The sequence below is a fragment of the Sitodiplosis mosellana genome, unplaced genomic scaffold, assembly GCF_009176505.1.
Source record: "Sitodiplosis mosellana isolate CC-2019 unplaced genomic scaffold, AAFC_SMos_1.0 Smas_scaffold_6181, whole genome shotgun sequence".
NCBI lineage: Eukaryota > Metazoa > Arthropoda > Insecta > Diptera > Cecidomyiidae > Sitodiplosis > Sitodiplosis mosellana.
In genome coordinates this window covers 1162776-1184381 of record NW_022601422.1, presented here as the reverse complement: position 1 = coordinate 1184381, position 21606 = coordinate 1162776, and the positions used below count along the sequence as shown (strand labels likewise).

The window sequence follows — 21606 nt, the reverse complement described above, 5'->3', positions numbered from 1 at the left end:
TGTGTATTTTTTTTTTTTTTGCTCATGTATTTTACAATCGCATAAAATGGTTCTTAGTTATAGCAATATTAAAAGAAGAAATAAATTGAATTAACTTTTTATTCAGATTTCATTTCGAATATATAATAAAAAAAATTGTCACAAATAAAAAAGTTGAATAATTATTTATGATAACTTAGGTGGATGATTTAACTGAAATTTTTCGTTTTCGTCGCGGTGATCGTGCTTCTTGTTCCATTTCGACGAAGAGTTCTTCTTTTGATCGCCAGAAAATGTCTTGTCGTTGCTTAAGTTCAGGGTATTTTTGTTCGAAACGAGGATTTGGCGAACGCAGTAATTGCCAACCATTTTTACCGTCCCACTTTGATATCGTTAACAATAATTCTTCTACTTCGTCGGGTGGCACCTGTGTTACTAGGCTAATCTTTTTACGATCAATAAATTCATTGCGATAAAACTGATAAAGAATATAATCACGAGCTCGGCACATCAGCTCTGCTGATACACCGTTGATAGATGATACAGTTTTTGGTGGGTAAATTGCTTCCGATTGAACCACCCAATTGCCATGGATCATTAGGCCAACGGTGGGCAGTGCGCGAAGAATTTTTTCTTCATTGTAAATACTCTTGCCAATAATTTCCGCCAAACGTTCAAACGGCACGACTCTGGCTGCAAATTTGAATTCAGATGGAAAAAAAGTTAGTTTTGATTCTCAAAATTTACTTCCGGGCCAAGAGAATGTCGCTCTCTTTTGATATATACGAACATTGAGAAAAGCAAATGACTCACCATCCTTCAAAATGTAGCGAATTTGATCGGGCAATGGAAATGTTTTCAATTTACTCATGCTGCACATGGTTGAATTCGTTGCTATATCGACATTGCTGAAATCACGTTCGGCCGGAATTAAAATCTCGACATACTCATTGTGAGGTAAACTAAGTGCATGGCCGGTTGATTCGTCGCTGGTGGAAAATAATTTTTGCCGTTCCAATTGAGCCTGAATTGTATCCTGAGCACACCATTCCGCTTCGCACCACGGTTCATCTTCACTTCGTTTCAACAGATAATTAAACGATTTTTCACGTGCTTTTCGCGTACGATCGGTTTCGGTGCGGGCAAATTTGACGGTCACATGTTTGGGTTCCTCTTCTTCGGCATCACTTTCTTGTTCGGCTTTTTGTTCGGCGATTCGTCGTGACTCGAATCGGTCGAAATGTGAAAAACTCGGTCGCATTTGAATGATGCCATTGATCAGTGAGAGGTGCATCTCTTTCCCCTTATCATGATAGTTTGTCATATAGCCAACAATGTATCGCTTTGGATTTTCCATCGATTTAGAACTAACAAAGGTTTGATGATCCATAGTGCCGCTGTCATACATTCGCTCGCTACGATCCTGTAATAAAATACACAACAATTTACAGACGCCGCAAAGTAATTTGGTATTTAAACATTGACATACCTTTCCATCGGCCGCAATGGCCAACTGTTCACCCTTGAATGCATCATAGTGACGTGAAGCGGTGTCGAGTTTGTATTGAATTTTCAATTCCTGATTCACTGGCTTCACATAACTTTTCAGTATCACAGCATCGTTTGCATTTTCATCGGCTTTTCGAGTCGGATATTGCAGAACATATAGGTTATCGGCAAGTGTTTTTGAAAAATAAACCGGAATCTATACGGTGAAATCCATAAATATAAATTGATTTCGTGGTAATAAATTATTGTACAATACACTTACATCTTCGATGATTTCATCATCACTCATTTCGATTTTGTTTTGCATTTAGGTCGAATAAAACGAAAAAGAAACTAACTATTTGAACAAAACGAATGTTCCTTGAAATATCAAACACATTACGACGGATATTAAGACCTACTGACGTTTTATGTGCCATTGTCAATGTGTGAACAATCGCGTGAAGTTGGCCTCGATTCATATCCAATGTGTCCGCCATAAATGAGACTATTTGAATTTAGTTTTTCTATGGAATCTATTGAGGCATTCTTTTGTTGCATTTATTACTTTTATGTAAAATTTCTGGAAATATTTAGTATTTATTTTTCATTCAAAATATTCATTCAGTCAGAATTTTTGTTATGGAGAATCGTGACATATTTGAATAAGCTCGCTTTGAGAGCTGTCGAAGAAAAATTTGAATAATATCAATTGAAACAAATGGTAATGAAGTTATGAAAATCAATGAACAATTATTCAAGTATTACTTGTGAGTCATTAACATTTTCAAATTTTATTATTCTAAAGGTGATTACAGAATTGTTTAGATTGCAAAAGGTTTTCTTTTTACGAAATAAAATTCGCGAACGAAGGTTTTCTAAATATTAAATCGTCATATGGGATAAGCATTTCTCATAGTTAAAGTCTCATTTAGTCGAAAGAAAAAAATGAAAAACCTCTTAGTTATTAGTGTCTTGATAAATTTAATTTCCATCATTTCGGTACAAAATGTTGGAGAATTGGCTCAGAAAAGTCGGTTATGAAATTTTTTTTTTTTACGATATTTCATTGATTATTTTTTAGCTAATTTTTACTATCTCCCTCAATTTTTCGTCTTCTCTTCCAGAGTGCATGAAATATACAAACTATGCGTATGAAATATCGGCTTGGACGAGTCTAAGTTACGGAGTTGCAAATTGTGATTCATATATGCTTCCGTTGATAGTTGGTGGAACGAAAGTGGATCGTACAGAATTTCCGCATATGGCAGCCATTGGATTTGGTGGTCCATCAGATTTGGCGTATTTATGCGGTGGTTCATTAATTAGTGAAAAATTTGTCATGTCAGCTGCTCATTGTGGAAAGGATCGAATAAGGTTTGCCGAGCATAAACCATGTCCAACATGTTCTTTCTTTCCAAATGAAAACTCATTTTCTGAAATGTGATTGTCTAGGGGTCCCGCGAGAGTTGTACGCTTAGGATCAATAAACTTAATTAACTATGACGATCACACGCGTATTGTTCTAATAGATAAAATCCACTTGCATCCGGACTATAAGTCGAGCAGTAAATATAATGATATTGCGCTAATGCGATTGGCCCGTAGCGTTCATTTTAATGAATTCATTCGGCCGGCTTGCATAAATGTAAATAATGATGTGGAATGGTCACAAGCAATTGCCACCGGCTTTGGCCTAACATCGACCGGTAATTAGAGCTGTATCTTTCCACTCTTATTGTTGTGGTTGTGTATTCGCTTGACTTTGAAATATAATAATAAGAAAGCTACTTTCAAATCGGATTTATTGTAGAACGTACGGTCGGTAGTAATGATTTGCTGAAGGTTCAACTCAACAAAGTGGAACTGAATTTATGCAAAAGAACATACCGGGTATGTCATATATGAATGAAATGTACAAATTTTTATGTAATTCATTATTTTTTATCAGGCAAGCCGCTTCATGAGTCGTGGTATAGACAAATCACAATTTTGTGCCGGAGAATTGACAGGGCATAAAGATACATGCAAGTTCATTCAATTCAGAAATGAAACGATATTTAATGATTCCACTCAAATTGAATTAGTCTTTTAAATCTTCACAGGTCAAGGTGACTCTGGCGGACCCATTCAAGTAAGTGTATTGCTAAAATAGAGAGAGAGAGGGAGAGAGTGAGAGGAGAACTCAGGTTGGTACATAGTTCATTCTGAACAATAAAATAATGAGATTGATGTTGACAAACATTGTTGAGTTTCTTTCAATGAAAGCGATTGAACTAGAGTTTAAAAGGGAAAAAAACCCACGTGAAGAGCGGCTTGTTGATATATAAAACATCATAAAGAAAACGATGGTCCAAAGAGATCCTCAAATGCATATAGAGAAATTCAATATCAAATGGAATCAAGCGTTTTTTTTTCTCTCGTTTTTCTGCTTTTAGATATTACTTGCGAAGCCACACTGTGTATACAGTATCATTGGAATAACATCATTTGGGAAATCATGTGGCTATAAAAATACACCAGGCGTATACACAAATGTTGCTCACTACACAAGTTGGATCGAGCAAATTGTTTGGCAAGACAAATCGGATACTTGAACATCGTTCATCTAATGGGAAATCATTTCACAATTTGATGCATTTGAAACCCATTTAAACAAATAGATGAATTTCTCTTTTAATATAAACCAATTCTGTACGAAAATGCTTTAGTATAGAAGTATCGATTCAGAGTGACTAAACTAAATATATAGTTGATGAATAGTAGTTTAGGGTATCTATTCATTAAATTTCGTTTTACTACATGGAAATAAAAGAACATCATTTTCATTTACGTAAATTTTCATGCGAAACGTTTTTGATTCAGTCGATTTAATCATAAAAAAACAACAATCGCAACGACTCTCGACACAGTTTATGATGTATAAAAAAAATGGTTTGTAATGAAGTGAAAATTGCAGTTCAGCATATAAAATTGGTTAAATTACGCGCAGCTCACGACTATGTATAATTGGGGTTTGGTGCAGCAATCGCCGCAGTAGCGTGTACATGTGTCTCCCCGAAAATCAAGTGGTTGTGCCGAGTTTTATGTCACACAACAAATGTTGTGTGCGCAAGAGGGTGAGTGAGATATGTACAAATGTACATATTGACAGAGTGAGAGCGACAGCATTTAATCGAAATCCATGCGAATTGGAAAATCCAATAGACACATACTGTAATCAAACTCCCTATACATTAGGAAAACACTTGAGAGCAAACTTTGAAATCCAAACCATTCGGAAAAAATGAATAAAATACAATTTCTTACTCAAATAACAACCGAAAAGAATATCCTGTGCCACCCTCTAACCTCTACCACCCACCCACCCACCCACCATCTCCTCCGCCACGCCACAAATAAATTGGTCTTAATTCATGAAAATGTTTCGATTATTTATTTTTCTCCATAAAATGTATGCTCATATTTTGGCCATGTTCGTATTTGTTTTCCATTGATTTGATGCTCATTTGGTGTTTTTCCTGCTCAAAAGTACCTCTTCGAATGATTATTAATATCATCATAATATACACACATTTATATAAGATATTTCATATATAATGTACCGAAATAAACATAAAAACCATACTACATAAAGTCCACTGTGCTCTCTCCGTTTTTCGATGCGTCTCCACGTGTTTATTTTCTTCATCTTTTTCCGCTTTTATTTATTGTATTTTCCATTTCGGCCCATCGAATGTTGTGAGTTCTCTCTCTCTCTCTCTCTTTTGCTCTCTAATTCAATATATGAAAAACCGTCCCGCACAACTGAAGCATTTCTCTCGTGTGTCGCTCATTTAGTGTCTTTCATACCAGCAATTTTATTTCTCGCTACCACATACTCTGAATACAGGCAATTTTTCTCTTGTTGTTTTTTTTCGTTCTGTTCTATTTCGTTTTCGATTCTATTTTGTTGACATAGGGGATTATTTATTCCCATTCGTGATATAGCATTTCCAAACGCCGAATACTTGCAATGAAAATCAGGTGCTAAACTGTTTTCGACGAGATAACTGTTTGTTGGTTGACAAGTAAGAAGAAGAAGAAGAAGAAGAAGAAAAAAAAACGAAAGAAACCACTTGTGTACGGTGATTGAGTACGTAAAAATGCTGACTGTTTGGTGTCATTTGCTCTGATTTTTCGGTGTTGTTTTGGTGCGAGACAGAGCCCAATTCCCCGGAGCTCAATTTGGTCAAAAGGCGATTTGTAGTGAGCGTGAACGAGCCAACGAGCGAACGTGAGCGAGTGAACGTGTAGATTTCCGAGGAAGCAGCTGTTCGTTACATTTACATAAAATGGGTAATTTTTCTTTCTTGATTGTTGAAATAAATTCTAACAGTTTTGTGAATTTGCCTATAAAATTTGATTCTCGATTTGGGAGCCAATCTCCCAAACTTTCTCTCGGCTTATTTCCACTCTCCCTCTCTCTCTCTCTCTCTCTCTCTCTCTCAATCGATGTAGTATCATAAATACAAATATACAATTTTATTGCATTGGCATTTAGACAGTCGATAAACCAAATGACCGGCTGATGACCGACATACCCCGACAAATGTGTGTGTAGCCAAACCATTCGGTTTCATTAAATCAATTCCACATTCAAGCCATATTTAATTAAGATAAAATTCATATCATATCCATAGCATTGATTGTTTATGCGAGCGAATATGAGAAAATGTGGAGAAAGATGGAGAGAGTGAGAGAGTGAGAGACAATATGTTCAGAAAATCAGTGGCAAAATAGAATTCGGAGAAGGAAAGAAATCAAGCGAAAAAATCACCAGAGCAAAAGCGAAAAAAAGCAGAGAGAGAAAAAATGAACAAAGAATCCGCACATGCGTTCAAAACCAATGTGTTTTCTTTCCTTTCAATTATGTAGATTATGGATTTGTTAATGTTATTGCTACTATTGCCATTTGTGCTGTTTCCGTGCTGAAAGCACGAGGTAGAATGGGGTGAATTGGTAAGTTTTTCTTCAAATCAGATCTTATCTATGTACTGCACATTGTTGTTGTTTGTGTAGAGGTATGCGCTTGTTTTTGTATTATTTCTTCTTTCTTTTTTTTCCCATTCTCTCGCTCTTTGTTCGCGTATGTAATGTGTGAGAGGGATGTTTCGATGGTGTGTGCTGTTGCTACTTGTTGTTGTTGTTTTTGTGGCTGTTGCTATTACATTCTTTTTCTATTCCGCGGAGTGAGAGTGAGCGCCGGTGCCGAAGTGGATTTAGAAGATGTGCAAAAAGCGCCATGAGGGAAGAGGCACACAAAGAGGAATATAACGAAAACCTCGATAGGAATACTAATATATCCACTGTATTGAAACAATTTCCACAATCTGATTGCACTGTATATACATAGAGGCATACACACAATCTGTGTGTACGGCGCTAGTGCCCACACACTCTATATTGCGCTCACCGAAACATACATAGATGAATAGGGAGATGGATGGATGGGTGGAATTGGAGTGGATGGATGTGGAGTGTCATTCAAAATATACTCTGTCTCTCTTGCTCTTCTGACTCTTCACCTGAAACCCAACTTTCACTCCCCTATTTTTCGCTCGTATCCCCTCTGCCTCTTTTTGTATGTGTCTCTCTTTGTGTGTCCCGTAGTGTATGTGTGTGTGTGTGTCTGTGTGTACTAGTGCCATGTGAGCCAGAAACAGAGAGTGAGGCATGTGGAGAGAGAGATGAATAAGTGTATACAATAAATCTCAGAAAACATAATACCGATTTTATAAACATCAACGTGTGGCGTTTTCTTTCTATTTTCAATTTGCGATTGAAGCTAGTGGCTGCTCTGTTGCTCTGTGAGCTTCAGCTATTATCGTTATCTCTGTTGATTTGAATGATTTTTCCATGTGAATTTCCATCCATCTTACGGGATATATTCCACCCAATTGCGACTATATGCACAGATTCATTCTCTCTGCCGCTTTCTGTTCGTTGTTGCTGCGGCTGTTGTTGGTTTTATTCTGGTTGGTGGGTACATAAGTATACATATACGGGCATGTCTATATAAGAAGAGGCCCCATAAGCGCCACGATACATGACTGCATTTTTCCTTTTATCCCAAAAGCAAATTGAAAGAGATACATACACATAGGGAATGGGAGTGTGAGCCAAAGAGAGAAAGAGAAGAGCATTTTTTGAAACGAGCATCGTTCGTTTGTCGGCGGCGACGGCGATGACGGTCCATATACACTATTCCCAAACCCGAATAGATATTTATTTATATTTGCAATTCGAACGAACAAACAGTCATTCTGTCGTCATTGTCACAGCATACTAGAGAAACGGTGCTACACATTTGCCATGCACGTAAACGAATAGCATCATCTAACAATAAATGTCAATTTCACGTGAAAGACATGTTGCTACTTTTTGTTGTACTTGCAAAGGCATACCAGAGACAACGATGGCAACGAAAATACTGTTGTTAGTGGATGCTGTTGTTGATGATGATGAGGACTTTCGAAGTAGTGCATTTGTTGAGGTGTTGGTAAGTCATGTTCTATCCATCTTTTGTAAAATACAATGAAATGATGTTGTCGTTGTTATTTTTCTTTCATTTCTCCATTTTACTATGGCATATACTAAATACTTAACCGATGCGATTATACGTGCTCAAGAGAGACATAGAGACATTTGGCTGGCACCGAAAAATTTTCTCTATCAATCACTCCAAAAAGCGTTGATCTATTGATGAATGTGTTTTTCATTTAATGTGAATCTTTTGTTCAACCGTGTGTGAATTGGACTATACACATTTTCTTCTTCTACTTCATGCCAACCTTTATCGCTTCGAACTTTATATAGTGGATAAATAATTAGAAAACATAAAAAATAACATTCGACGAGAGAAAAATAACACACACACACACACACACACACACACAAAAACAAACAAATAAACAAAAACAGTAAATTCATGTGGAAAAAAGCGCCACATATTTCCGATTTTTGGAATCGATTATGGATTTTCGACCGTAATATACGTAAATAGTATTTAGTAAATACGATCGAGTCTCGCGTTGCTTGTGAGTATACACGACGCACACCATACACTTTTCCAACAAGGAAAATTCGTACGTATCCCTATTGGATGGTATATCATATATGTACAATTAGGGTGACTTGATTTCTATCTTTCTTTAAATCCTTAAAAAAAAACATTTTTGCGCTTTGCAAAATTATGTACTCAAATCCACAGCTCATGAGTTGGCAATTTAACGAAATAGCTCTTTCCAATAAAAAAAAACTAATTTCAATTCACATGGACAAATCCACGCCACCATTTCCGAATCAATTCAGTCAGATTTGCAATAGATTTGCAATAGATTGGAAATTTAATGCAAAATCCCTTTGATTATATTGAAATTTATTGCAAATCGCCCCAGATCTTCAATTGTAATTTATGAAAATCCAACTTAACGCACAATCAACACAACTCCACACAGTACAACATACACGTACATATTTCACAGAGTTTGAGGAGGCGGAGACACACAGTGAGAAGAGGAAGCGAGTGAATTAGTCACCCTAATGTATGTACATGAATTCATACATTTATTTTGTTTTTCTTTTTTTTTTTATATCGTTTATGTAACTGTCGTTCGCTGTTGTCGTTTTTGAAATGCTTACAATAAAGCAACAAACAGTTACACATACACATGCACATGGCAATCGTGCAGTGTTTAGTTTTGATTTGAACGACGGAAAACTAGGAAGCATGTTAGCATACACACAGCACACAGGCGAGAAAAAAAACCGTATTACTTCGGAGTAACAGTATGTTGAGAATTTGTATCGCGCACTAAATATCAATTCTCGACCGTTTCTGTTACTCAAACTATATATTCGCTCCATTTAAACGCGCGTCTTTTAATTCAGTCGTTTGAACGGACATATTCACACGATACATCGACGAAATTTTCCACGCTCACCGATTGAAATGTAAGTAGATGTTGTTTTTTGTTTGTTTCGTGCTTGTTTTGCTCTGCGGAAAAACAAATCCTAGAGTTTTTCATTTGCATTTGCAATTGTTTTGCATTCGTAGCCTCATAAGTTTGATTACCGATATAAAGATGACAATAGTTTGGGTACATTTTGAAATGGGAAATTCGCTACCATTTTCAATGTGAGGTGAAGGGATTAAGCATGAAAATTTCTATAGTCAGAAATGCCCATTTTTATAATAATGATATAGGCAATTAGGCTAAAATTAACAATTGATGCAAACAAAATTGTTGAATCGAAAAGAAATTTTATAATAAAAAAATTTCGAACTAAAACATGAGTTCCTATCCAAACTCATTTAGTGGATTTTGTAGAAAGCTCAAACGATAAAAATTCTAATAATAAATCCGTCCTTAGCATCGCCAAAAATAGACGCGTCACATTGTGTACAAATAAACCATTTCGGACCGTCGACTCTTTTTTTTTTGCTCATTTTATCTATGTCCATGATTTACTCGATATAAATACCATATTGTGTGCTATCGGTATTTAAAAATGCATTTTTATCCCATTTTGTGTAGTGTACACGTGTACAGGGCTGGAATTCTAAGTCATTCCACCAAAATCGTTCGGAATTATTTTTTTCGTACATAAGACCATATTGGAGTGAAAGAAAGAGAGATTCCACTATTTTTCAGCGTGCCACCGGAATTATCCCGATAACTCAAGGAAGAGTGGATTGTGTGAGAAATAATTCCGGTGGCACGGTGAAAAATAGTGGAATCTCTCTCTCTCTCTTTCACTCCAATATGGTCTTATGTACGAAAAAAAAAAAAAATCCGATCGATTTTGGTGGAATTCTTAGAATTCCAGCCCAGGACAAATTGCTTAATGCTATTGTGCCGATGTTTGTATGCAATTTGATTTTTGAATTCTGTCACGTACCAACTTGGACACACAAAAACGATTTGTTACCATCGCTTTTCATTCAAAAGCAAAACACACAGACTTATAGAGTGAATAAATCTGCTTTACATGGAGGTGAAATCTTACAACAGATTTTAAATTTTTTGTGCGATATGAGTGGCTTGCATGCAACAATAACAAAAACAAAAAAAAGCTCCAAAACCAAAACACAAAGTTCCGATCAATTCGGGCTAATGATGTAATCATAAGTGGAAAGCAAACTGAAACCAATAAAAAATGCGTGCCATAAAATGAACATCAAACCAAATTGATATTTGAATTGTGCGTGTACTTTTTTGTGGTTGGACGTGATTAAAAGAGAAACTCTTCTAGTGAGTTTCAATTTCATACAAAACAATTCCAGTTGTGGTATTGAATCCAAACACAACATGATCCGATAAAGATAACCCAGTGCCGGTATTCTACAACACATTCCGAACACTTTGTTCGGAATTATTCTGAACGATCAATTGCATTTTGGAAGGTGGCTCCCAAACGTTCAATCAATAAAATAGATACAAATCCATATATGAACGCATGAGAATAAAAGACTGACGCTAGCAGGTTTTTCGCAAAAGCGGAATAACAATCAGTTGCAGGCAAAAGAGACATTTCAAAAGGTTACACGCAATACGGAACATTTTATTTTGACGCATTTTGAATTTTAAAGCCGTGATTACAACAACAATATACTTCTCTCTTGCTTTTGAGATGTTGGCTCAACCTTTTGAAATGTCTCTTTTGCGTGCAACTGATTTTTCTCCCGCTTTTGCGAAAAACCTGGTAGCGTCAGTCTTTTATTCTCACGCGTTCATATAACGTTTGCGTGCCACCTTCCAAAATGGAATTGAACGTTCAGAATAATTCCGAACAAAGTGTAGAATACCGGCACAGTTGAATTATTTCGATCGGCTTAATTAATGAAATTGTCAGAATAAACCGAAAGATAAAAAAGACAACACATTTTTGAACGTCATCCTACTCAATGAATTTAATTTGATTTGGTGCCAACACACATTTCCTGTCAACCATCGTTACAAAATATTGGCGCTCTCGTCTTTCTTATTGATAATAACAAGCACCCTCCAAATAAAATCTTATCAATCATTAAAAGCCTCAAATGACGTATACAAAGAAGAAGAATAAACTGACGCAATACAAACGTTGCGTCCAATTTCCAATAACTACATAAGTAACGTGTTTTAAATTGAGTTGATGGAGTACCATACACAGTGACTTTGATTTTGTTATCGCATATCAAATTATTCAATTGATTCTTATATACGCTTGGCTCAGCAGTCTATCTCTCTCTCTCTCTCTCTCTCTTTAGGAAAGAGAGAGTCCTCATTTCGATTTTGTGATTGCTGTTAAAAACCGTTAGCGTAATTTTGCCCGTCCGATTCCATTTTCATAATTCGAATCGGGAAGCGGCGAAAAAGTGTATCAAGAGAGAGAGAGAGAGAGAGAGAGACTTGAAACTGTTATCAGTCCATCTGGATGTTTGACTGTATAACATTATTCGATCCGTGAAATATCAAAAGTGCGTTCAGTCTCTATCGCCTCACTCCCGTTCTGCTATGCGAATTGGAGCGCGCAATACGCACAATTCATTCAGTTCATTACAGGAATATCATTTGAATAGCACGCTACTTTACAGCTGTTTTGTTTTGCCTTTTTTTCCATTCTATCGGTAAGTTTTCAGTACATTTTTTTCCAACACAGATCAAATCAACATTATTTTTGATGGAACTATGAAATTTCATTATTTCCAAATCGACTTTAAGATTATTTTGCTATTTGTGTTTCGTACATTTTCTATCCGTTTGGTGTTTGTTTTGTTGTTTTTTTTTTCTTGGGTGATAATTTTAGTGATTTCAAAAGAAGTGACCCATAATATGTGTTTTTCGAGACATTTTAGTTCGTTTCCAATTAGTTCTGGATGAAAATATTTTTTTTTTTTTGGAAATTATCACGTGCGCCCGATTGATAGAAAAAAAATGTAAACATTTCATGTGTGTGAATTACTTAATAATACGATACTGATGTTCCAATAGAATACTATTTGTTGTATTTGTTTACTTTAAACGCGTTTTTTTCGCTCATTTTTGATCAAAATTGGTTGATGTGTTACTGCTAAATATATTAGTCTATCGCGTATATCTGTGAATAAAAGTTGGTGGTGTAAATTCTTGAACACCTTCTATTTTATGTGGCTATTTATGAGTACTTTTCAAAGCAATAAATGTCAAAATTTATGGTTATAAAAGTTTTCAATTTAAAAATTCAAAAAAAAAAAAACATTTCATAAGCGCCTGATTCAAAGTTTCTCATTAAAATGCAAAAGTCTTCGCTGGAGTGTTTGTTATAGATTTTCGAGTTGACCGAGATGATGTTTGAAGTGTTTGAATATTGCAACACTGACTCGCTGTTTTGATCGAAAAAGTAAACAAATAAATGGCAGGACATAAAGGATGCTTATTTTCTGATTACGTCAACTAATAATGAACATAACTTATATCAATAATTATTTTAGTGGATGCACTTGAGTTTTACAAGTTTTGCTATTTGGAACAAGTTTTTTTTTCCGCTAAGCCCATCGTTTGTGTCTTTTGCCAGCAGTTACGAGCATCTTTCAATTTGTTACACAAAACAGGCACGTAGTCTCAAAGATTTCGCTTAAATAGTTTTCCCTTAATCGATGTGAGTGATTGTTTGTGTGTATTTGTGCGATGATCAAATATCGTAAAAATCGTCCCATTTTCTGGGCAACACGTTTCACTTTTAGTGTATCCATTTGTCACGGAATTGGCTGAGCAATTGTGTTTATCGTATAATTTTGTGTTTCAATAATTGTTCCACCGTGTTTTCTTACTATTTCCAATGTCAAGCGATGCTTTCAATGTTCAATTACATCAAATTGTAGGTGATGATGACTCAATAGAAAAAAAAGCCACAGTGACAATTATTTTTCTCTCATCACGTCACGCGTTGATGTTGAACAATTCAATGCACTTATCAAATTGAATAGAAGAAAAATTACAACAATTGATAACACGAAGTGGCAATCATAAATCATTGGAAAAAAAAACATATTTTTCGATGGAAATTTACAAGTAATCTCTTTCTAATTTCCTGATACCATTAAGGAAATGTAATAATTGTTTTGTGCCCTGGTTAAATCAATTAAATTAATTTTAACTTTGTGCAATCAAAGCATTTAGCCGATGTATAATTATCCATACATAGTTATACTTATCAGCAAAGGTGATGAAAGCTGTAAATTCTCAATAATTGCTCGCGATGTTGAATGTGAAAAAAAGATAATTAAATATGGCATTGATATACACTCATACTACAAATATTTTCTGTTACCTGCGCGTACAGAGCGAGGATAGGGAAAAAAAAAACATGAACCAGAAAATTGTTGTCAATCCTCAAATAGTGAAATGGGAATGGGAGTACACACAATATTTGGGCTTTTTTTTTCATCCCGAAAAAACACATTTTCGTTCATGTGAAGCAAATAGTAAACAAGTCATGTCAAGAGCATGTTTCGCATTCTCGATAGGTCGAGGTAACGATGAAAATTTTCGTATGAGCATTGGAAATTCACACAACTCACCGATGCGTTCGTCAGCAGAAATATGCTCGGAATCGGTATTGTTGCTGTTGTTTTTGTTCTTTTGTTTGATTTTTGTTAAAATTCAATTACTTTACACTTATACAGATTCCAAACCAGACACAGACCCATTGAAAATATATAAACGGTTGAGCTCAAGTGATTTGGCTAAAAATGAAAAAAAAAAACATCTGTTTAAATTGTAATTAAGCGTCAATTAGTTTAATCACTCGTATCGCAGTACATAAATGTGGCTGACTTTTACTTTTGCCGTCGACTGAGAAGAGAAATTATCGACGTGCCTAAATTGAGCGTATTAGCTCGTTGAGTATTCAGTTCCTTTTGTGATTTGAGGCAAAGAACATTACAATTTTCATTTAACATTTTTCTCAATTGGTATCTAATACACATTCCGATAACTTATTCCACGAAAAAACAACAACGAGAGAGAAAAGAAAAACCCATCGATACATTTCATTCCAAAAGAAAACGAAACGCTGTGTGAAAATGAAGCTAATTTCCTGTATTGTATTTTCCGTAATTTTGGCGCCATTGGTATTCGGAATACCGTTACCACAGTCACAGTCACAGTTACAAGGTGCAACCGTCACATCACAGCCCATCGTCAACGCACAAACTGTGAATGGTGGCATCGCATTCACACAACAATTTATGCAGTTGCTCAGCATGTTATTCAATAATTTCAATGCGATTGTTCCACGTTTTATGAATTTGTTCACTGGCCAAAATCCGGCTGCTGCAGCTCTACCATCACCCGGCCAATCAATCCCATCTCTGGCGAATATACCAGGCCTGCCATCACTCCCATCGGTACAATCGGGCTTACAACCGGAAAAGTTCAATAATTTACCCACGATTCAAGTGATTACACCCAGAGATACCGAATTTAATACCAACAACGATTCCAACGATATCATCAACGATTCTGTTGATATCTTATCAATTTGAAAATAGATAAAATTAGTTCACACAAAAACTCATGATTCACATACACACATATAAAAATGGTATTGGCTTAAATAAATTATTACAAGTGCAAACAAACAAAAATAACACCATTTCAATTGAAAATTCCATGGAAAGAGAATGCACCAATTTTTATTCAACAGATTAATCGATTTGCTACGCCTCTGTTTCATCATCTATTTTTACGGTTAGCGAGGAAATAGAAGAGAGGGAATGGAGAAAAAAAGATTCCATGAAATGTGAATTAAACAACGCCAATGATGATATAATGATATACAACAATGCAGATACGAAGTGCATAATATCAATATCCAGCCTAAGAACAAAATATCAACTTCTGAACTCTTTTGCCGATAAATGAAACGAAAAAAAAAACTTAGAGCAAAAAAGAAACAAATGAAGTTGCGAGGAAAAGTGACACAAATCGGCATTGAGCGGAAAACGCGTTTTTCTCATTTTTCTCACTACTGGAAAAAGACAGCGACTAGTGTCTTCGGCTTATTTGTAGTTATTTCCATTTTCTACAATATTGCCGAAGACACCTAGTCGCTATCTTTTTCCAGTAGTGAGAAAAATGAGAAAAACGCGTTTTCCGCTCAATGCCGACTTGTGTCACTTTTGCTCGCAACTTCATTTGTTTCTTTTTTGCTCTAAGTTTTTTATCGTTTCATTTATCGACAAAAGAGTTCAGAAGTTCTTTTTTCATTCTATGGGTGTCAATTGTAATAATTATTTGAGCAGTGCTTTGAATAAGAGAAGTGAAAAATGACAGTTGAACTCGTGTGTTTAAGCATCAGTTGCAAACTGTAGCCAAAGCAAAAATTGTCTATTTTTCTCTTCTCTGCAACATACGAACTCATTCGATCCGGCTAAATGATGCAAATAGGAGAGTTTTATTAAAAGCATATTATCGGCAATCTTATCCTGCTACGACTACGAGTTTGAATGTCACGATAATTGCAATCAACAGCTTCCTTTTGTTTGCTCATGAAATGTTCAAACTGTCGTCCGTATGTCACACTTTCTCTCTTTTCTTTTTAATATTTAGAACATTTTATATCAGATTTTTGATGGAAAATTTCTAGATTTAATTGGGTTGGCGTACTTTTGGATGTATGTTCGGCCCTTTGATTTAATGAAACGAACAAGACTGCAAAAAATGTTTTTTCTTTATTGTGATAAGATTATTTTTTCCATTCTCGAAAAGACAAAAGCGCAGAATTTTTTCCCTATCGAGTAATTCTTCTGAAGAGTCAACAGCATTTTTCATAGACTTAACCCTGATTCAATGCTACAAATGACATGATTTAACCTGCCGTTTGCATCATTGTCACCGTGCGTGACTTATAAACATGAACAATTTTAAGTAGCAAAACAAAAATGCTACTCTCTCTCTCTATGTACAATATTGTATTGGATTGTATGGCATGTATCCTTGCAATGGCTCGTCTCACTTGTGAACAAATACCATTGATTTTATTTCTTATTCAATGTTGTGATATACAGTATCTCCTACAGAGAGTGAAATGGACAAGAGTAGAGTTAGAGCAAGTGGTAGTGCAAATGAGTGAGAATCAGAACAGGAGCGAGAGAAGAGTAAGGTTAAAAAAAAAACATTGCATTGCATAGAATTTGTGTGCATCAGTACAAGCTAATAGGTCATATTCTTTAGAAACGAGCATCTTGTCTGCGTTTTTTCTCGTCTGTCGTTCTCCTGTTTGAATGGACAGTACACACAATAGAAAAGATGAAGGCTTTGTTCTTCGGGAGCTTGCATATTTGTACTAAATCATAGTATACAGACAGTGTGTGTGTGTGTTTGTGTGTGCGCTGGCAAAAGTATGGTACTCGCAATACCATCATGCTCAAAAATGATATAGAACGTGCTGCCGTGCCACAACGAATAGCACAGTCGGCAGCATTTCGACATGAGCAAGGTGCTCCGGTATCTTCGATTGCAAATAAAAAGTGGAGAAGCGGATGAGATGTAGGAAAAAAAAAGATACGAAAAATCATAGGAGCATAATTGCGAATGCATTTGGAAGAAATACATGGTCAACAAAAAAATTCACATGGAAATTCGAATTATAGTTTTAATTAAAATAATAAAATGTTATCTAACCGAATTAAATTAAGTTGACAGTATATTTGTTCCACTTCAATCAAACAGACATATGCAATTTAAATTGAATTTTAATTAAATGGCACTTTTTTTCAATCGATGCCGCCGCCGCCGCCGCCGTCGTCTCGGATGTAGAATCTATATTGTAAATCATAAAATTTATTATTTGAAGTGTGTGCAGTGTGAGCGCACCTGGACATTAGATCTGGTTCAGAATAATTTATTTCCATTAAGTTTAGTATGCAAATAAAGCACGAGCGCAGGCAAGCGAGCTTTTGTGATATATTATAAATAAAATGCATTATTTGCCAGTTTGTACAAAGCAATTGTGCACGCTTTCTCGCACAGTTTACAATTTTTGGATCGGCGTCAATTGTTTGCATTTTTTTTTCTTTGTATTCGATAAAGTGGTATGCACTTTTGTACACTCAAGATGTGTATTCTACCCATATGTTTTCTGTGCGGTGGAACCAAGCCCGCCGCGTTGCACAGGCGAGATAGTGCACACGCTCTAGGCTTCTACGTACGTACGCATTGCAGTGTGTGTTAGAGCGAGAACAGTACAGTGTGCTGTACTGCTCTCGCTAATGCTGTGTGCACTATCTCGCCTGTGCAACGCGGCGGGCTTCGTTCCACCGCACAGAAAACATATGGGTAGCAGGCCTTCGGTTAGATTAAAGACGAAATTTAGTTGCGCTTAAAGTGTCAACGTTTTCACTCTTGTCGCGAAAATCTGTATTTAACCATGAAACAAATGCGCATTACAGATTGAATGGAGTCAAGTCGATGCCCGCAAAAAAAGAATTGTCACGATTTTAATTACATCTATCACACGTGTGCTGTTGAATGTCTTATTATTCAAATCAAATAACTATTTTTATATTGTTCTTTTTAGCCGTAATTAGACTTCCTCCAGTTATTGAGGTGGAGGTAGTGGTAGTGTTATTCATTCCTTTGTCTGGCACGGAATTGCCCAGCCAAAGTGCCTGTATTATGCGAATAGGTCTTATGCAAAATCTTGATTCAAGCTAATAAATTGTAATTTTAAAAGTCTAGTTTATAGTCACGAAAATAGACTCCATTCGTGCTGCATCGATATGGTACTCATAAAACTCCCAACAACAATATTAATGCCCACAATAGATTTGTGAGCCGCCTGAAAATAGCAAAAAGAGAGAGAGAAAGAGGAAGAGAGAAAAAAAAATGACTTTAAACATTTCATTAATAGATGATGCTTCAGTTTAAAATGCACTTTATTTCCTATTTGCATCGATTTTTCTTTTGGTATGAGTGGTGTATTAAGGTAATTACTCGTTTCTTTCCACGGATATAATTGGCAAATGATGTTGATTAATTTGTTCTTCAATATTTTCGAAGCACGTGTATAATTTTCTAATTTCTATGTACTATAATAAATTGTAAATGAAGGAAATTGGTATAATAACCGCAAATTTAAAACAAATCAAATTCAAATTTGTTTGCCAAACCCGTTGCAAACGAGACCGAACCGTCCATGACGACGACTAGTAAAAAAGTGGAAAAAATGAAAAGTGATTTGAATCCCAAATTCATTTCGAGTTAATTGACGTCTGTATTTTCATTTGCAAAATATCAAAGCTCGCGCGCAAACATTTGGGAAAAAACCCTGCTTTTGCCAAAGTGCACTTAAATATTGACATACAGAGATTTGAAATTCTCTCATATTGATAAAGAATACCTCTTAAAACTGGTTTACGTGATGATACGCGGGGAAAAGCACGCGATGTTTGACGTTAAACCGTCTTTGTATTTTGTCGTCATATGACCATAAATACACGGCCGTCTGCGCCTTTGCATACGAAAAATAACAAAAACATATGTAAAATGTTAATCCACAGAAGTTCAGTGGTCGGCAGCAAAACAAATGTAAACAAATGACTATAAAATTATTGTGTGCATTAACATATGCGAGCGATTGATTGCTTTTGCGTCAAAATAATAGGCAAAATTGGTTGAATTCCGAAACCGAAATGGAGTTCATGGGAAGGGGGAACAAATAGATAGAGCGAGTGTGAGTTAAATGTGTAATGTTTCATTTCAAGGACGCATTTCATTTGTTTTTCTAGACATAGTTCATCATCACAATAGATGTGCGATATACTTCGATTTCGATTTAAACGTATTTACCATATCACAACGAGTTCTTAACATTCACCTGGAATTTAAAAAAAAAACTTTCCGTCAAGCCCGCGTCATCTTGCTCTGCAAAATACATGCACAAAGTATTGGGCGAAGAATTTTCTGCTCTTTTCAAAGTGAATTTGATCCAAACTCACAACAACAATATCATTGTTTTGTACAGGTGAAGTAACCAAACGAGATGTAGAATTCTAAAAATAATCTCGACGCTTTGGTACAAAGTGCCTTTTAGAAGTAAGATTAAGAACTGGTTCTGCTTGCCGTTTGTTCTTAAGAGAAAAACGTGTGTATAATGTCTTTTATCCAGTAATTATTTCGATTGGGTTGAGATAGGTCAAACACACGACGACGACGACGACGACGACGTCGTCGACAACGACCGAGCGAGTACGTCGATTTGTTGCACGATAAACTATATTGTGGTACGCAAAACGAAACGAGAGAAAACACAACACACACTCCACACGACTCTGCAAAGATACAACAAAGAAACATGAGCAAACACATGATTGACGTTCGAATTATGCGAAAAAAATTTCCAATTTCAAACGAAGCCGATGTGAGATGCCCATTCCATTTGACTTGATTACATCAAAAACCCATTCCCACGAAAAGTCTGTCAACAACAACAGGCAGCCGCACAGGTAGTGGTTTCCCCCAAACCAAAACTCATGACTAATTTCCAAGCACACACAAAAGTATATCGACGTAATATCGATGGAATTCGATCGGCAGCACATTATCGTATATGATTCACTTTCAACGAGGTTGCTTTCTTCTCTTTTGTTCGAATGGTAAAAACCAAACAACATTTTTTTTTTTTTTTAGTTTTAAATCACTGTGAAATTTTCTGCATACACAAACCAGTTGTTTGGTAAAACATTACACGTTGTGAAATTAATTGGCTGACTTTTGTTGTATTTCAATGAAAACACATCAACATGCTCATTCGAAATGAGCAAAATCATTGATTGTGTCTTTATCAGTCAGTCGATTGGAGCAACAGTATTTTTTTTTTTCATTGTGAGTTTGATCAAAGAGAAGAAACAAAAATCGAACATGAAATTTAGGGCATGCGAACAATGACAATGATGATTACAAACGAATTGATTTACTCGGATTGACAAATAGGCTATTCTAAAGTTTGTAATCGATATGTCTCATTTCCGGTGCTAATTGTACGGCTCGAGAACTGTATCCAATTCGATCTCGGCGCAATGGCGTAAGCAATAAATCAAACGTCATATTCACAATGTGAATTTAAAATTGGCTATTTTGCCGATAAAACACCGAGAGAGAGATCAATTACTCTGAGCTGTTCTATATGCTATGCCAAGCCTGTTTGCAATGCACTTTGATTGCTACCCGTGTGAAAATACTTTGACTGAGCAACCAATCGATTATTTTGGGACATAGTCGACTGGCTAAAAGTGATTATTCAGTAAAAAAAAAAAAACAATGATCACAGTTAACTGCAATCCCAAGTTGAATGCAGTGAAATACGTCCCAAATTAAGCGACTGGCTAAAATTTGATCGTAGTCGTCTATTTTTCATACAAATCACCTGCTCAGTTAACTAAAGTCGCTTATTAGTTGATTTCAGTTCCAAACAGTCAGTCATTTGTTTTCCACACGGGTATGCATACATTGTATTCGTACGGTAGAACGTTTAAGATTTGCTTAGACATCTCATCTAACCTTCTGAACCAAATTTATCTTGATTTTAACTTGATGCCGAGATCATATATTATTTGCATTTATTCAATTTACGCCCAAATAACACTAATAATATCCAGTGGAAAAATTCATTTAAAGCGCAAGATTCAAATGAGCCGGCCAAAATGTCATGCACGTCGCTTTTATAATTGAATTCCATCATACCGTTTTGACGATGTCATGGTTTTCGGGTAATTCAGTCAGTTCGCGTTAAACCGATTTTGAGTAATTGCATTAAGCGTACACCTGTTTGGAGTGTCCGGGTGAAAAGCTGTTAATTGGGTATAAAAGCGATTGTCCAATGCATCTATGTGCGCTGTGTATGCATTGCATAGCCGTGAATCTTCCGTGAGTGCTCGCTCGCGCGCAAGCAAATACATAACGAATATAATTCAAATAAATCAAAAACGTAATACAATAAAACGCACAATACTCACATTGTAATATGTAATGCAAACACTATTGCATCAGTTAAAGCGAACACGCGCTGTGTGCTGTCTCTCCGGGAGAGAGAGAGAGAGAGAGAGAGAGAGAGAGAGAGAGAGAGAGAGAG

At 35.9% G+C, this 21606-nt stretch overlaps 3 protein-coding genes across 6 annotated transcripts in view; 2 read left to right on the top strand and 1 right to left on the bottom strand.

Moving 5' to 3' along the window:
- Window positions 1-85: 85 nt before the first annotated feature.
- On the bottom strand, window positions 86-1917 carry LOC129576144 (DNA-directed RNA polymerase III subunit RPC5). The gene is made up of 4 exons (XM_055460748.1): window positions 1751-1917; window positions 1469-1684; window positions 793-1402; window positions 86-672 (listed from the first exon to the last, which is right to left on the bottom strand). Exons 1-4 carry the CDS (start codon window positions 1793-1795, stop codon window positions 176-178), a joined length of 1368 nt encoding a protein of 455 aa, XP_055316723.1. The 5' UTR covers window positions 1796-1917; the 3' UTR covers window positions 86-175.
- Window positions 1918-2053: 136 nt separating this feature from the next.
- On the top strand, window positions 2054-4732 carry LOC129576145 (serine protease snake-like). Of its 2 annotated transcripts, none has more exons than XM_055460750.1 (7): window positions 2054-2237; window positions 2595-2844; window positions 2923-3176; window positions 3281-3360; window positions 3419-3494; window positions 3573-3601; window positions 3906-4732. In XM_055460750.1, exons 2-7 carry the CDS (start codon window positions 2600-2602, stop codon window positions 4062-4064), a joined length of 843 nt encoding a protein of 280 aa, XP_055316725.1. In that variant the 5' UTR covers window positions 2054-2237; window positions 2595-2599; the 3' UTR covers window positions 4065-4732. The 2 variants fall into 2 exon arrangements, with proteins under 2 accessions (XP_055316725.1, XP_055316724.1); XM_055460749.1 differs by lacking the exon at window positions 2054-2237 and adding an exon at window positions 2363-2500.
- Window positions 4733-5380: 648 nt separating this feature from the next.
- Window positions 5381-21606, top strand: part of LOC129576137 (arylalkylamine N-acetyltransferase 1) — a 20117-nt gene continuing 3891 nt past the window's right edge. The window contains exon 1 of one of the 3 annotated variants that reach the window (XM_055460735.1): window positions 5381-5805. The gene's annotated coding sequence lies outside the window, so the exon portion shown is untranslated. Of the gene's footprint in view, window positions 5806-9212; window positions 9463-11870; window positions 12122-21606 lie in introns of those variants that run through there. The other 2 variants (XM_055460734.1, XM_055460733.1) reach the window with 2 other exon arrangements.

Bases quoted from the DNA above. Each gene is read 5' to 3' on its own strand.
- LOC129576145 (XM_055460749.1), top strand. From the start codon at position 2,416: ATGAAAAACCTCTTAGTTATTAGTGTCTTGATAAATTTAATTTCCATC. The intron at 3,177-3,280 runs GTAATTAGAGCT...GATTTATTGTAG, and splicing joins CTTTGGCCTAACATCGACCG to AACGTACGGTCGGTAGTAAT. The intron at 3,602-3,905 runs GTAAGTGTATTG...TTCTGCTTTTAG, and splicing joins ACTCTGGCGGACCCATTCAA to ATATTACTTGCGAAGCCACA.
- LOC129576144 (XM_055460748.1), bottom strand. From the start codon at position 1,795: ATGCAAAACAAAATCGAAATGAGTGATGATGAAATCATCGAAGAT. The intron at 1,685-1,750 runs GTAAGTGTATTG...TTCACCGTATAG, and splicing joins ATGATGAAATCATCGAAGAT to ATTCCGGTTTATTTTTCAAA. The intron at 1,403-1,468 runs GTATGTCAATGT...ATTTTATTACAG, and splicing joins CCATTGCGGCCGATGGAAAG to GATCGTAGCGAGCGAATGTA.